This window comes from Myotis myotis, unplaced genomic scaffold (genome assembly GCF_014108235.1).
Source record: "Myotis myotis isolate mMyoMyo1 unplaced genomic scaffold, mMyoMyo1.p scaffold_m19_p_3, whole genome shotgun sequence".
NCBI lineage: Eukaryota > Metazoa > Chordata > Mammalia > Chiroptera > Vespertilionidae > Myotis > Myotis myotis.
In genome coordinates, this window is record NW_023416335.1 from 191616065 (window position 1) to 191630863 (window position 14799).

At 44.7% G+C, this 14799-nt stretch overlaps 1 protein-coding gene across 1 annotated transcript; it reads right to left on the reverse strand.

The window, feature by feature from the left end:
- Positions 1-889: 889 nt before the first annotated feature.
- LOC118650737 lies at positions 890-3291 on the reverse strand. Its single transcript, XM_036299036.1, has 3 exons — positions 3201-3291; positions 2799-3080; positions 890-1941 (listed from the first exon to the last, which is right to left on the reverse strand). The coding sequence occupies exons 1-3, from the start codon at positions 3289-3291 to the stop codon at positions 1628-1630; spliced, it is 687 nt and encodes a 228-aa protein (XP_036154929.1). The 3' UTR covers positions 890-1627.
- Positions 3292-14799: the final 11508 nt, after the last annotated feature.

The window sequence follows — 14799 nt, forward strand, 5'->3', positions numbered from 1 at the left end:
TCTTTATCCTATTTCTTCTTGTTTACATTATTTCATTCCACCTACTAAGCTCATTCAATAAGTGACTAACAGTTCCTGGTTGATATATATGCATATATATATATATATATATATATATATATATATATATATATATATATTGTAATTTAACAAACATCTATTGGCCAGGAAGTATTTATTTATTTATTGCTCATTTTTTGAAATTACTAATATAGTAGAGAGACCCAAGAAGTAAAGAAGTGACCAGGAGTAAAAAAAATATCTGTAAGTCTTTAATTGAATCTCCTCTTGTAATTAGTTTGCACTGTTCTGATGTTCCTCCTACTAACCTGGTGGTTCTCTCTCATTTTCCTTTCTGGTTCTTCCTTATCCCCGGTATACTGGAAAGCTTATTTCTCAAACCTCTTTTCTATTTACATACACTACATTGGTGATCTCATTCTGCCATAGAACTTTAAATGCTTTTGACTTTCTATATGCTTCTGACTTTAAATGCTTTTGATTTTCTATATGGTTTGACATCTATATGCTTTTGACTTTCAAATGTATATCTTTATCACAGAACTATTCCCCTATCTCAAGTTTCATACATCCAACTTCTTACTTTGTTGCAGAAGACCAAAGAAATACCAAGCACGCTTCCTAGAGAAAGGGAGGGACACCGTTTATTAACACTAGTGGACTCCGGGAATGATTTCCAAATCAGAGTGAAGTAACATGCAGAGGGCTTCACTTTTTATAACCTTCTGGGGGCTTTGTCTTGCAGATATCGTTCCACCCCCTTTTGTGGGCTTACTGGCTCCCCCCCCCCAATCCCACCCCCACCCCCACCCCTACCCCCCGCCACTTTGTCCCATAAGCTTCTTTTAGTCTTATGGAGCAATGACCACGGGATGTTATGGTGAACAGGGGTGACGACCGCTCTTAGCTACTTCCTGCTGGAAAGGGACGATGACCAAGGGGTTAGCATCCCGCTTCTTCCTCTCAGAGGGGTTTGTAGGGAGTTCTTCTGGTTTCAGGCAGGCAGAGGTAAGCAGTGGTCACACAGGCATAGAATGTTCCTGCAGGAGGAATCAGGGGTAGGTGGTGTTTTCAGCCTTGGGGGTATAGTTGCATAGTTCATCTGGAAGGTGACCTGTTGGATGTTGGCCCTGCATACTGCTGAAACAAATAGGAGCAATATCAGTTAGCTGCACATTGGCTGTGACAGGTCCTATCCAATACAATACCCCCCACCCCCCACACCACAAGCATTTGGTAGTAGAGTCATAACATGCCGCAGGCTGATAAGTATAGCTAACAAAAATCTGGCTTGATTGGGTTTTCTCGTGGACTACCTGGACTAGCATATTTGAGTAGTGAGTTTCTAAGCAAGGAGCAAAGGATGGCATGACAAGGTGTAGTCCAACAATTTATGATAAGGCCTTTGTTTCCTTGCTGTGTGTGGAGCAGTAATTTTATGGTGCTTTTGTGTCCCAGCAAGAGCAGATGAGTTCTCCTCCTGGTACTAGTCTTGGAATCCACTGGCACTCATAAAAAGACAAAATAAGAATTATTAGATAAAACCAGTGATTATCCAGAAATACTAGAGCATGATACGTTAGGTGATAAGAAAGAAAGATTAGTGTTAGGGAGAATTCAGCAGGGTGTTATCTGAATTCCTTGGAGCAGGTTGCTCAGCCAGGTCTGCTGTCTTCTTGAGGGTGATCTCCAGGGGGTGTTTCTGGTCAGAGGTCACCTTCCACTCAGACTGGATGTCACTCGGCTGGTCTGCCTTCACCCGGGAGTGGTGGATCCAGGTGTTTAGTCCTGCAACCTTAAGAGCTGAGGGGGTGGTTAATATGACTGGATAGGGTCCCTTCCAGGTAGGCTTGAGGGGCTCCTTTTCACAATCCTTTACCCAAAACTGGTCTCCAGGTTTATAAGGATGTACAGCTGTTCCTAGAGAGATGAGTAGTTGGTCAATAACCCACCTGTGGACCTCAAAGACAGTTTTCCAAGTCCTGTAGTTGTTTCTGGATTTCTAAGTTCTCTATTTTCCCCAAATCTTCCTTTGGGAGAATTAAGGGAGGGGGTCTACCATATAGAATTTCAAAGGGAGAGAAACCTACCCTGGCCCTTGGTGCACAGCATACCCACAGGAGTACAAGAGGCAAGATATCTGTCCAGGGAAAGGTTGTCTCTTGGCATAGCTTAGCCATAGGCTGCTTTAGAGTCCAGTTCATGCACTCACCTTCCCTGAACTCTGAAGCCTGTAAGCTGTATATAGATTCCATTTAATTCCTAAAGCTTTGGCTACCTGTTGTACTATTTCTGCTAAAAAGGCTGGGCCATTATCAGACCCTGTGGTCAGAGGCATTCCATACCGTGGAATTATATCCTTCAGCAATGCCTTAGTGAATTCTCTCACCTTTTCAGTGCAAGTGTGATATGCCTCGACCAACCTGAAAAGGTGCAAACACAGACTAGCAGGTATTTACTCCCTCTGCTAGGCCCTATTTCTGTAAAATCTACTTCTAACTCCTCAAAAGGAGCTTGCCCACAGCACTGGACTCCTATCGGTCCCACAGGACCCTGTTTAGCATTGTTCTGAGCACAGAGGAGGCAACGCTGAGAGACTGAAGCACACAAGGAGGGTAGATGGGCAATTAGGTAGTACCTGCCTCACAAAGCTTCTAGGGCAGCGTTTCCTAAATGAGTGAGTCCATGCTGCTGGAGGACTACCTGATGGGCTAACTGTTCTGGGATATAGACCCTATGCTCTGAGAGTGTCCACCAGCCTTCCATTGTTCTCTTGCTCCCTTCTTTCTGGGCCCATTTCTCTTCCTGAGGAGTGTATTTTGGGGGTTCAGGTAATTCGGGGGCCAAGATGATCCATGCTGGTGCTGCTTGTTCTTTAGCAGCCAGCTTGGCTGTGGCATTGGCATGCTGGTTTCCTTCTGATACTGAGTCTTTCCCTTCCTGGTGGCCTTTGCAATGGATGACGGCTATTTCCTTAGATTCCCAGACTGCTTCTAGTAACTTTAAAATCTCATTCTGATTTTTGATTCCTTTTCCTCCTGCTGTCAAGTGTCCCTTTCCTTATAAATGGCCCCATGGACATGCAAGGTAGCAAAGGCATAGCGCGAGTCAGTGTAGATGTTGACCTGCTTATTCTTACTGAGTGCTAGGACTCTTACCCTAAGGGCCCAGAGTTCTGCCTCTGCACTGATCATCCTTCAGGTAGGACTTGTGCTTCAGTTGTCTCAAAGTTTGATACCACTGCATATCCGGCTCGTCTTTTTCCTCCATCTAAGAAGCTGCTGCCGTCTGTGAACAATACCAAGTCCGCGTTTTGCAGGGGTCTATCCTTTAGGTCTGGCTGGCTGGAATAAACCTTCTCTAGGACTTCTAGGCAATCATGCTCAGGGGCCCCCTCAGCAATGGGTAGAAAGGTGGCAGGATTAAGTGTTCTCACTGCTTCTAATCATACCCGAGGATTCTCACATAACAACTCTTGATACTGAGTCATTCAAGCATAAGTCAGCCAGTGCTGCAGCCTTGCTTCCATCAGGGTGACAACAGCATGAGGTACTTTTACATTTAAGTTTTGTCCTAAGGTAAGCTTATCCGCTTCCTTGACTAATAATGCCGTGGCCACAAGGGCCCTGAGGCACAGGGGCCACCTGGAGGCAACTGGGTCAATCTGCTTGGAGAGATAGGCTACTGGTCTTTGCCAGGGTCCAAACTCCTGGGTTAGAACTCCTAGGAATACCCCACTATTCTTTAGAACAAAAAGATTAAAGTCTCACATCACATCTGGTAGCCTTATTGTTAGGGCTTCAGTGAGTTTTGCCTTTATGGTGACAAAGGCTTTCTCGTGTTTGAAACCCCAGTCAATGGGTGCCTTCTCTTCTCCTCTTAAAGCTTCATAGAGAGGCTTGGCCAGGTCTGAAAACCCTGGGATTCAAATTCAACAGAATCTGGCCGCTCCCAGGAATTCCCGAATCTGCTGTCAGGTGCCTGCTTCCTTTCAGTCCCTAGCCTTCGTTTCCCTTAGATGATCCGGAAGCCTAGATACTTGACTTCTTTCTGAGAAATCTGTGCCTTTTTCTTAAACACCCGATAACCTGTTTCAGTTAGTAGTCTCAGAAGGGCTTGTGTTCTCTCCCAGCACTGAGCTTGTGTGGAGCTGGCCCTTAGGAGGTCCTCTACATACTGGAGTAGAACATGCCCCAAGTCCTGTCCTGGGAACTTAGATCAGATGCTAGTGCTCCACTAAAAAGAGTAGGGGAGTTCTTGACAGAAGTTCTTCCACTGCAGACACAGCTGATTCTCACAGCCAATTGGCCTGGAGGTCAATTCCTCCCAGTGATACCTACAACAATCAAGGCTTAACTACAACAAAACTGCGCACAAAGCCCACAAAGGGGTGCACCAAGAGTGTCCACCTCAGGTAATTGGGGAGGCTGAGCCACTGGGCCTTATAGGACACCTAGCACACAAAGCCACTCTATCAACACAGGGAAGCAGCCAAAATGCAGAGACAAAGAAACAGGTCACAAATGACAGAAATGGAGGAAAGCAAACTCCTGGATATAGAGTTCAAAACCACACTTTTAAGGTTTTTCAAGAATTCTCTAGAAATCGCCGATAAACTTAGTGAGACCCTCAAGAAATCTAGTGAGACCCTTGAGGTTATGAAAAAGGACCAACTAGAAATTAAGCATACACTGACTGAAATAAAGAATATTATACAGAGTTCCAATAGCAGACTAGAAGATCGCAAGAATCAAGTCAAAGATTTGAAATATGAAGAAGCAAAAAACACCCAACCAGAAAAACAAAAAGAAAAAAGAATCCAAAAATATGAAGATAGTGTAAAGAGCCTCTGGGACAACTTCAAGTGTACCAACATCCAAATTATGGGGGGTACCAGAAGAGAGAGAGCAAGATATTGAAAACCTATTTGGAGAAATAATGACAGAAAACTTCCTCTACCTGGTGAAAGAAATAGACTTACAAGTCCAGGAAGCGCAGAGATCCTCAATAAAAGGAATCCAGCCAAAACCGGTTTGGCTCAGTGGATAGAGCGTCGGCTTGCGGACTGAAAGGTCCCAGGTTCGATTCCGGTCAAGGGCATGTACCTGGGTTGCGGGCACATCCCCGGTAGGAGATGTGCAGGAGGCAGCTGATCGATGTTTCTCTCTCATCGATGTTTCTAACTCTCTATCTCTCTCCCTTCCTTTCTGTAAAAAATCAATAAATATATTAAAAAAAAAAAGGAATCCAAAGAGGACCACACCAAGACACATCATAATTAAAATGCCAAGAGCAAAAGACAAAGAGAGAATCTTAAAAGCAGCAAGAGAAAAACAGTTAGTTACCTACAAGGGAGTATCCATACGACTGTCAGCTGATTTCTCAACAGAAACTATGCAGGCCAGAAGAGAGTGGCAAGAAATATTCAAAGTGATGAATGCCAAGAACCTACAACCAAGATTACTTTATCCAGCAAAGCTATCATTCAGAATTGAAGATCAGATAAAGAGCTTCACAGGTAAGAAAAAGCTAAAGGAGTTCATCACCACCAAACCAGTATTATATGAAATGCTGAAAGGTATCCTTTAAGAAGAGGAAGAAGAAGAAAAAGGTAAAGATACAAATTATGAACAACAAATACATATCTATGAACAAGTGAACCTAAAAATCAAGTGAATAAATAATCTGATGAACAGAATAAACTGGTGAATATAATGGAATCAGGGGCATAGAAAGGGAGTGGACTGACTATTCTCGGGTGGGGAGAAAGGGGTGTGGGGGGTCCGGGAAGAGACTGGACAAAAATCATACACCTATGGATGAGGACAGTGGGGGGGGGGGGGGGGTAAGGGCAGAGGGTGGGGTGAGAACCGGGTAGAGGGGAGCTATGGGGGGAAAAAAGAGGAACAACTGTAATAATCTGAACAATAAAGATTTAATAAAAAAAAAATGTAGGGGAGTTCTTGAACCCTTGTGGCAGTCTGGTCCAGGTGAACTGCTCCTTGGGCCCTGTAGTTGGGTTTTCCCATTCGAAAGCAAAGAGAGGCTGACTGGAAGGTGCTAACCGAAGACAGAAAAAGGCATCTTTCAGATCTAGGCATGTAAACCATTCTGCCTCTGATGGGATGAGTCCCAGAAGAGTGTAGGGTTTCGGCAGTGCTGAATGCAGGGTTATAACAGCCTCATTAACAGCCCGTAGATCCTGCACGGGTGGTGGTCGTTATTCCCAGGCTTTTTGACAGGCAAGAGAGGCGTGTTCCATGGAGACCTGCATCGTTTAACAAGTCCCCACTGAAGCAGCCTTTCTAAGTGGACCTGGATTCCTAGGCGTGCTTCCCTTGGAATTGGATATTGGCGGATTTTAACAGGGTGTGCCCCAGGCTTGAACTCGATTAGCACCGGGGCGTGGTCCTTAGCCAGGCCTGGAGGATTCCCTTCTGCCCAGACCAGCGGGAATTCCTTCTCTAATTCAGGTTCTAATGGTGAGGCCTTTGACTTGGGCGGGTGTAAAGTCTCCATTCTTCCTCCCTCGGCACTGCTAAGGACAGGATCATTGGGGAGGTCTCCTCACCTAGGTGAAGCTGTGCTGAGTCATCTGGAGCAAAAGTGATTTCTGCCCCCATTTTTGGCTAAAAGGTCTCTACCCATTAGAGGCACTGGACAGTCTGGCAAGTACAGGAATTCATGAATTACTTGATGACCGCCAAGTTGGCATCGGCGAGGGCGGCAGAATGGTCTACGGGTCTGGTCCCCAGTAGCTCCAATAATGGTGACCTCCTTTCCTGAGAGAGGCGCTACTTTCTGAGTGACTACTGAGTGCTCAGCTCCCATAGCAACCATAAAGTCCACGTTCTGGCCCCCAATTTTCATTCTGACCATGGGCTTGTGGGGGCCTAGCTGAAGTGAGCCCGGTCTGTCCTAGTGGGAATCAGCCATTGCTAGCTCAATGAGATCTGCTTCAGGTGGCTCTGGTTGATAACAACTGGGCGGAAAAGGGGGCACAGTCTTCTTACTTTGCCGTTTGGGATATTCATTCTTCCAGTGTCCTGTTTCCTTACAATAGGCACACTGGTCTCATCTCAGGCTCACTCTTCCTTTTGCCCGTGGTCTGTATCCTTGCTGATCTGTCTGGGAGCCTGAGCCTCTAAAAGCCACTGCTATTATATTGGTCCTTCTTTGTGTGTTCTCTTTTCTTCCTCCTTCCTTGCTGCACTGTCTCGACTGGCTTCTCAGTTTTATCACCAGCCATTTTGCAAGATGGGAAAGAGCGAGATTGGTATTATTTCTTTAAATATTTGATAGAAGTCATTATCTGGAACTGGAGATTGTTATGGAGCAATTTTTTAAAAATAATGAATGCAATTTTTTTATAGAAATCTGATTAAAGACTAATCAGTTTAATGTCCATTTTGTGCCTGTCAAGGAATTTTTCTATATCATCAAACTGTTAAATTTGGTTTAAAGTTACTCATACTAACTATTATTGTTTTGATTCTTTAGGGTATTTCATTTTTAAAATTTCTGATGTTGGTAAATTATAATTTCACCCTTTGGTTTTTGGTCAGTCTTGTTATTGATTAATCAAATTTTTAAATCTTCAAATAACTAATTTTTTACTTTATTTTCTCTAGCCTACTGGCTTTCTATTTCATTGATTTCTGTTGTTTTATTTTCTTTCTTCTACTAACTTTTTTTTTATTATTTTGTTTTATTGCTTACAGTATTACAAAGAATATTACATATGTCTCCTTTTATTTTTTTTTTTCCCTTGACCTTCCTCCAGCCCCTTTACTCCCCAGTGTCTTGTGTCTATTGGTTATGCTTATATGCATGCATACAAGTCCTTTGGTTGATCTCTTACCTACTGGGCACATGCTCTGAATAGGAATCGAACTGGTGACTCTTTGGTGCATGGGACGATGCTCAACCAACTGAACGACACTGGCCAGGGCAATATTTCTTTCCTCGAAGTATATTTTATCTGCTATCCTCCATTCTATTTTGAACCTCTGTCAATCAAATTTTCAATAACATCTCTTCACCAAAACTGTTCCTGTCAAGATCACTAATGATCTCCATATTGTTAAATCCAATAGCAATTCTCAGTTCTTATGTTATTAGACTATAAAAAAAATCAGTTTTTCTACATAATAAAGATTATTCTAAGTCACATATTAAGACACAAATTCAATTAACACAAAAAAATTGTTAATGTTTAACTCCCATGGACAAACATTATAATACCTTTATAGATATTCAATATTATACTCTGCTTTGTTCTTCTAAACAGCATTACTCTTTTTGTTTTCAAATGTATATTTGACCTTGTTTCTAATATGTTATCAGTGTCCGTTTCACAATCATGAATATAAATATCAGTATACCTTTTCCAATAACCTTTTTGGCATTTTGCTTTCTTCCTATACCAGTGATGGCGAACCTATGACACGAGTGTCAGAGGTGACACGCGAGCTCATTTTTTTGGTTGATTTTTCTTTGTTAAATGGCATTTAAATATATAAAATAAATATCAAAACTATAAATCGTTGTTTTACTATGGTTGCAAATATCAAAAAATTTTTATATGTGACACGGCACCAGAGTTAAGTTAGGGTTTTTCAAAATGCTGACATGCTGAGCTCAAAAGGTTCGCCATCACTGCCCTATACTGCAGTTCTCAAAAATGGCAATGCTTTATTTCTAATGTTTCTGTGGTCTTTTTCCACAGAAAATTGGCATTTTTTTGGAAGGATGTAGAGCAATACAGATCCCGATAACAGTGGAGGTGGGGTTCCAGGATTTGACCAAGTGTGCATATGGTAAAACCTCTGATATCTTACTTCCTTCAGGTGTACAGGAAACTCCACAACCAAGCTGTTTTTAGAGAGATTATGCAAATAGAGACACATCCCCCAACTGGTTTGGGGATTGAACCTGCAACCCAGATCCATGCCCTTGACCAGGAATGAAACCCTCAACCCTTCGGTGCCGGGCTGACGCTCTAACCACTGAACACACACTGCCCAGGACTAAGTTTTATTTTTACATAATTTATACATTTTAAAGTTTACCCATTTAAAGGGTACAATTCTATTTTTTTCATCATTTTCACAGAGGTGTGGAAACATATGCTAATGTCAGAGTGTTTCTGTGGCCTTGGGAAGAAACGGAGCCCTGGCAGGTAGCTTATTTGGTTAGAGTGTTGTCCTGGCACACCAAGGCTTCGGGTTTGATCTCCCCTCAGGGCACATACAAAAAGCAACCAATGAATGCATAAAGAAGTGGAATAACAAGTCAATGTTTCCTTCTCTCTCTCTCTCTCTCTCTCTCTCTCTCTCTCTCTCTCTCTCTCGTCAATAAATAAAAAAAAGAAAAGACACTTTTTACCCATTAGAAATCATTCCCTATCCTCAGCTCCTTCCTAATTTCCTCCTTTAGTTTCTGGGGCCACCACTAAGCTACCTTCTTTCTCTCTAGAATTGCCTGTTCTGGAAATTTCATGTAAATCGAGTCATCTAATATGTGGTCTGTTGTGACTAGCTTCATATTCTTATGTTTTAAAGGTTCATCCACAGTATATGTCAGTACTTCATTCCTTTTTATGGCCAAATAATATTGCATTTATGGATGTGCCACTTCTGTCTATTCATTCATCTGTAATTGCTATAAGGGCTCCAATCTGGGGTTATTGTGAATAATGCTGCTATGAACATTGGTGAACAAGTTTTGTGTGGACATATGTTTTTATTTTTCTTGAATAATAGACCTAGGAGTGGAGTTGCTGTGTCATATGGTAACTATAATAATAAAAGCATAATATGCTAATTAGACCTGATGTCCTTCTAGACAAAGCTGGACAAAGCCGGGGTTGTGAGGGAAGCCTGGGTCTTGGGTGCCTGCCGGCAGTCGGAGGTAAGGTCCCAGGTGCCAGAGGGAAGCTGATGCCGGGAGCCAGGGGAAGGAAGGCCTACTCTTGCACGAATTTCATGCATCGGGCCTCGAGTTTTATTTATAAACTCCTTTATTTTGTCTTGTTTCTTGTCCAAGACATATTCTTTTCAAAATATTCCTCATCTGATGTATACAAATGGTTCACAGATAAGTATAAATAGCTCCTAGCCATGTGAAAAAACTCAATCTCAATTTAAAAAAAAAAATGCAAACATAAAGTACAGGATCCCTTTCTCACTTCAGATTGATAGGGATTGAATGTCTGATAATAAAACATTTTGGTATTTTGGTAAAAGTGTGTCTAAACTGGCACCCTTGTAGCTTGTTGGCTACTTAACTTTATTCCAGTCCTTGAGCGTTCAGCTAAAGACAAAGGTGCCCGTTCCAGATGAGAGAGAGAGAGAGAGAGAGAGAGAGAGAGAGAGAGAGAGAGAGAGAGAGAGAGAGATTTGAATTTAAGAATTTAATCTCTGGAATCTATCTTAACTCGGGTGATTCAACCCTACCAATGAAGACACAAAGCCTAGAGCAATTCAGGAAGGGAAAATTCACTTCGGAATAAAAATGGCAGGAAATACCTGCAATTGAAGGTTTGCTCCGTTCCAAATAAATCCTCGGTCAGAGCCAGAAATGGTTTTGGTGTCATGATCTTGGACAAAACATGATGACAGGTTCTTGGGCCACTCACGCCTGCGCAGCGAGGGCGGTTCGGCTTGCGGGAGACGCAGCCTGCAGAGCCGGGCTCGGTGCGGGGCTGTGGATGCACCGGTACCCTGCGCGGCCTCCGGAGACCGCAGCGCCGGGGAGCGGCGAGGTCGCGCGCCTCGGGTTGCCCAGCGCGCTGTGCTCTCTGGCGGCCGCGGCCCTGGCTGGGAGCGTGAAAGCGCAGGACCACGACAGCGACACGCCTGGCAGGATTCGTATTTAGCGGTGCCACTGCAACCATGGTCCGCGTCAAGGGCACAGGTTTGTTGTTAGATGATTAGTTGGTGCTACTCTTTGGAAACGGACACCAAGAGGTTCTCCATGGTGATAAGGGACGGTGCAAGGTCGTCGCGCAGCTCTGTGGCTCCAGGATGAGGCTGCCCTTCGCCTTTTTCTTGGGCAGAACTAGCTCTGGGCAGACCCGTTGGCTCAACCTCAGCTGGAGCTATGCAGGTGGAACCTTGGCCAAATTTCTGCAGCAAACACTTGTGGTTTTAAAAAAAAAAAAAAGAGGGGCGGGGGGGCACGTTTCAATTGGAATTTTATTTCAAGTCCAGTGGCTTTGGGAGGTGTGGAAGGAGGAAATCCTTTCAACCAAGGACCACATCTTCAGCCAGCCACCTGACAATTATTGGGCCAGGTATCTATTGCCTCTCAGCTCCAAATTTACCCTTCAGTGGTGCTTGGTGGTAATGGATAGAATTCCTTTAAATCATTTCTCTTTTAGAATGTTAAGCACAATGAAGTGTTCTCAGTGGATGGTACTGGACATCGTAGGAAGAAGGGATTTCTCCTGCTGGTGCACAGGTGAAGATGACAGAACCTTGGGTGGTGCCCTGCCCCAGCCATGCACCCCAGCAAGCTCCCTCACACCCCTCACACAGGTGATGGGCCCAGGTCTCCCACCCATATTGGTGACCTGACTCCCTCTTAACACTCACATATTTGACTACCAGCTGTGGCTCACCTGAAGCGTTGCCTTCTGCTTGCCTGGGGAATGCTCACCAGCTCTGGTTCGTGCCAGCCAGCCCATTTCTCTGCTCTCTAGTGGGATTGCCACTATGCCTTTTCTGTTAAGACCTGAACCTCTGCTCTTGGGAGGTGGCCTCCCTCCGGTGGTCCTTATTTGGATACTCTCCCCAGCTCTTGGATGCTATATTGAGTTCACAGGGAGGAAGGGAGATCGTGGGAGGGAGGGAGGGATAGAAACATCCATGATGACAATCATTGATAGGCTGTCTCCCGCATGCCCCCTACTGGGGATAGAGCCTGCAACCTGGGCATGTGCCCGGACTAGGAATTGAACTGTGACCACTGAGCAACACTGGCTGGGCACATCTTTTATATATTTTACTTACTCTTATTATAGCTTGATTTTTTTATAGTAAACATTCCATGTTTAAATCAATGTGTGATTCTGTTTTCAGATAGGAGCCAGACTGATACACTTAATAAACATCAATTATATGTCAGGCATGAACATATAATGCTCTAGGCATGAACAATACAGATACTTGCTTTTATGGAACTTACATTCCACAGAGGTAGTGTTAACTAAGACCTAACTCACAAGATAGACAGCATGCAAAATTTTGAGGCAGAATATTCCAAGCAAAAAAGGACAAGTGTAAAGACCTAAATGATAATGAACTTGATGTGCATGAGAACTAGAAAGACCAATGGATCTAGACTTCAGTGAACAAGGAGAGCAACAAGAAATGAGGTTGACACAGCAAACCTTGGAAGTAGGTAACCACATCTTGTTGTCAGGCAGTTTTGAGAATGAATGAAAGGACTATACTAAAAGTTACACTAGGGTAATAGGAGCAAACTGGGACTTACATAGTCACCCAATATATAGACCATAGTAGAGGAGTCTGGATACTATTTTTAAAAATATATATATTTTTATCAATTTCAGAGAGGAAGGAAAAGAGAGAGAAACATCAATGATGAGAGAGAATCATGGATCAGCTGCCTCCTGTATGCCCCACACTGAGGATCAAGCTCACAACCTGGGCACGTGCCCCGACCGGGAATTGAACCCGAGACCCTTCAGTCCGCAGGCCAACGCTCTATCCATTGAGCCAAACCAGCCAGGGCTGGATACTATTTTAAGTGTGACAAGATGTAATTGGAAGGCTTTAGGTAGGGAGTGACATGATCTGATTTTTATTTTATTATTTTTTAAAAAAATATTTTTATCGATTTCAGAGAGGAAGGAAGAGGGAGAGATAGAAACATTAATGATGAGAGAAAAATCATTGATTGGCTGCCTCCTACATGCCCCCTACTGGGGACCGAGCCTGCAACCCCGGGCATGTGCCCTTGACCAGAATCAAACTTGGGACCTTTGAGTCCGCAGGCCGATGCTCTATCCACTGAGCCAAACTGGTTAGGGCATGATCTGATTTTTAAAAGCTCTCTCTAGTTACCTGGAGAATGAACTATAAGGAAGCAAAGGTGGGAAAAGGGAGTGAAGACAACAGTTATGAAGAATACTAGAGGCCCGGTGCACAAAATTCATGCACTTGGGGGTGGGGGGTGTCCCTCAGCCTGGCTTCTGGTGCACTGACCACCAGGGGGCAGCTCCTGCATTGAGCATCTGCCCCCTGGTGGTCAGTGTGCATCACAGTGATTGGTCGTTCTGCCATTTGGTCAATTTGCATATTAGCCTTTTATTATATAGGACTAGAGGCCTGGTGCACAAAAATTTGTTCACTCGGGGGGGGGGGGAGGTCCCTCAGCCTGGCCTGTGCCCTCTCTCAGTCAGGGACCCCTTGGGGGATGACCACCTGCTGGCTTAGGCCTGCTCCCTGGGTAATTGGGCCTAAGCTGGCAGTCAGACATCACTCTGGCAGCCTGGGAGCCCTCGAGGGATGTCCACTTGCCAGTGGGGAGCAGGCCTAAGCTGCAGTTGGACATCCTTAGTGCTGCTGAGGAGGCGGGAGAGGCTCCCACCACCACCGCTATACTGGCAGCCGTCAGCCTGGCTTGTGGCTGAGCAGAGCTCCCCCTGTGGGAGCACACTGACCACCAGGGGGAAGCTCCTGCATTGAGCATCTGCCCGCTGGTGGTCAGTGTGTGTCATAGTGACCAGTCATTCCCAGTCTTTCTGCTGTTAGGGTCAGTTTGCACATTACCCTTTTATTATATAGGATAGAGGCCTGATGCACAGGTGGGGGCCAGCTGGTTTGCCCTGAAGGGTGTCCCGGATCAGGGTGGGGGTCCCACTGGAGTGCCTGGCCAGCCTGGATGAGGGGTTGATGGCTGTTTGCAGGCTGGTCAAGCCCCCCGCCCCCAGTGGGGACCCTCACCCCATGGAGGTTTGGCCAGCCTGGGTGAGGGGCTGATGGCTGTTTTCAGGCTGGCCACACCCCCTTTAGGGTGGGGGTGTCCCCACTGGGGTGCCTGGCCAGTCTGGGTGAGGGGCTGAGGGTCATTTTCAGGCTGGCCAAGCCCCTCGGCAACGGAAGCTCCCAGCCTCTCCTTTTTTTTTTTTTAATTCTGGGATTTATTTACCTTCTATAATTGAAACTTTGTTGCCTTCAGTGGAGCTCAGAGCTGGCCGCGGCAGGTGGAAGCTTGGCTTCCTCCATCATTGGGGCAACCAAGCCTCCTGCTCACTTCAGCTCCGTGGCTGCTGGCTGCCATCTTGGTTGGGTTAATTTGCATATAGTCACTCTGATCGGCTGGTGGGCGTGGCTTAAGGCATAGCAAAGGTACAGTCAATTTGCATGTTTGTCTTTTATTAGATTGGATGGTGTACTCACTGAGACTCTTTCCTGACAGTCAGGGGGCAGTTCATTTTTTCATTCCGTCTAATACACAGAGTGCCATAGTGTAAAAATTATTTTGGGACTGAGGAAGGCTGTATGGAGCTCATGCTTGGGCTGAGTGAAAATTAAAAGCAGCCATTCAAATTTTTAATATGTGAATGGAAACAGGAATGGGGGTGTCCAGACTGCATAAATGAAGGCATGGAGGTGTCAATGGTGCAGTAGTGGGTGAGGCATTTTCTTTTTTTTTTCTTTTTTTAAATATATTTTATTGATTTTTTTTACAGAGAGGAAGGGAGAGAGATAGAGAGTTAGAAACATCGATGAGAGAGAAACATCGATC

Bases quoted from the DNA above. Each gene is read 5' to 3' on its own strand.
- LOC118650737 (XM_036299036.1), bottom strand. From the start codon at position 3,291: ATGGAGGAAAAAGACGAGCCGGATATGCAGTGGTATCAAACTTTGAGA. The intron at 3,081-3,200 runs GCAGAACTCTGG...GCCATTTATAAG, and splicing joins GAAGGATGATCAGTGCAGAG to GAAAGGGACACTTGACAGCA. The intron at 1,942-2,798 runs GCAAGAGAACAA...TCATCTCTCTAG, and splicing joins ATGGGCCCAGAAAGAAGGGA to GAACAGCTGTACATCCTTAT.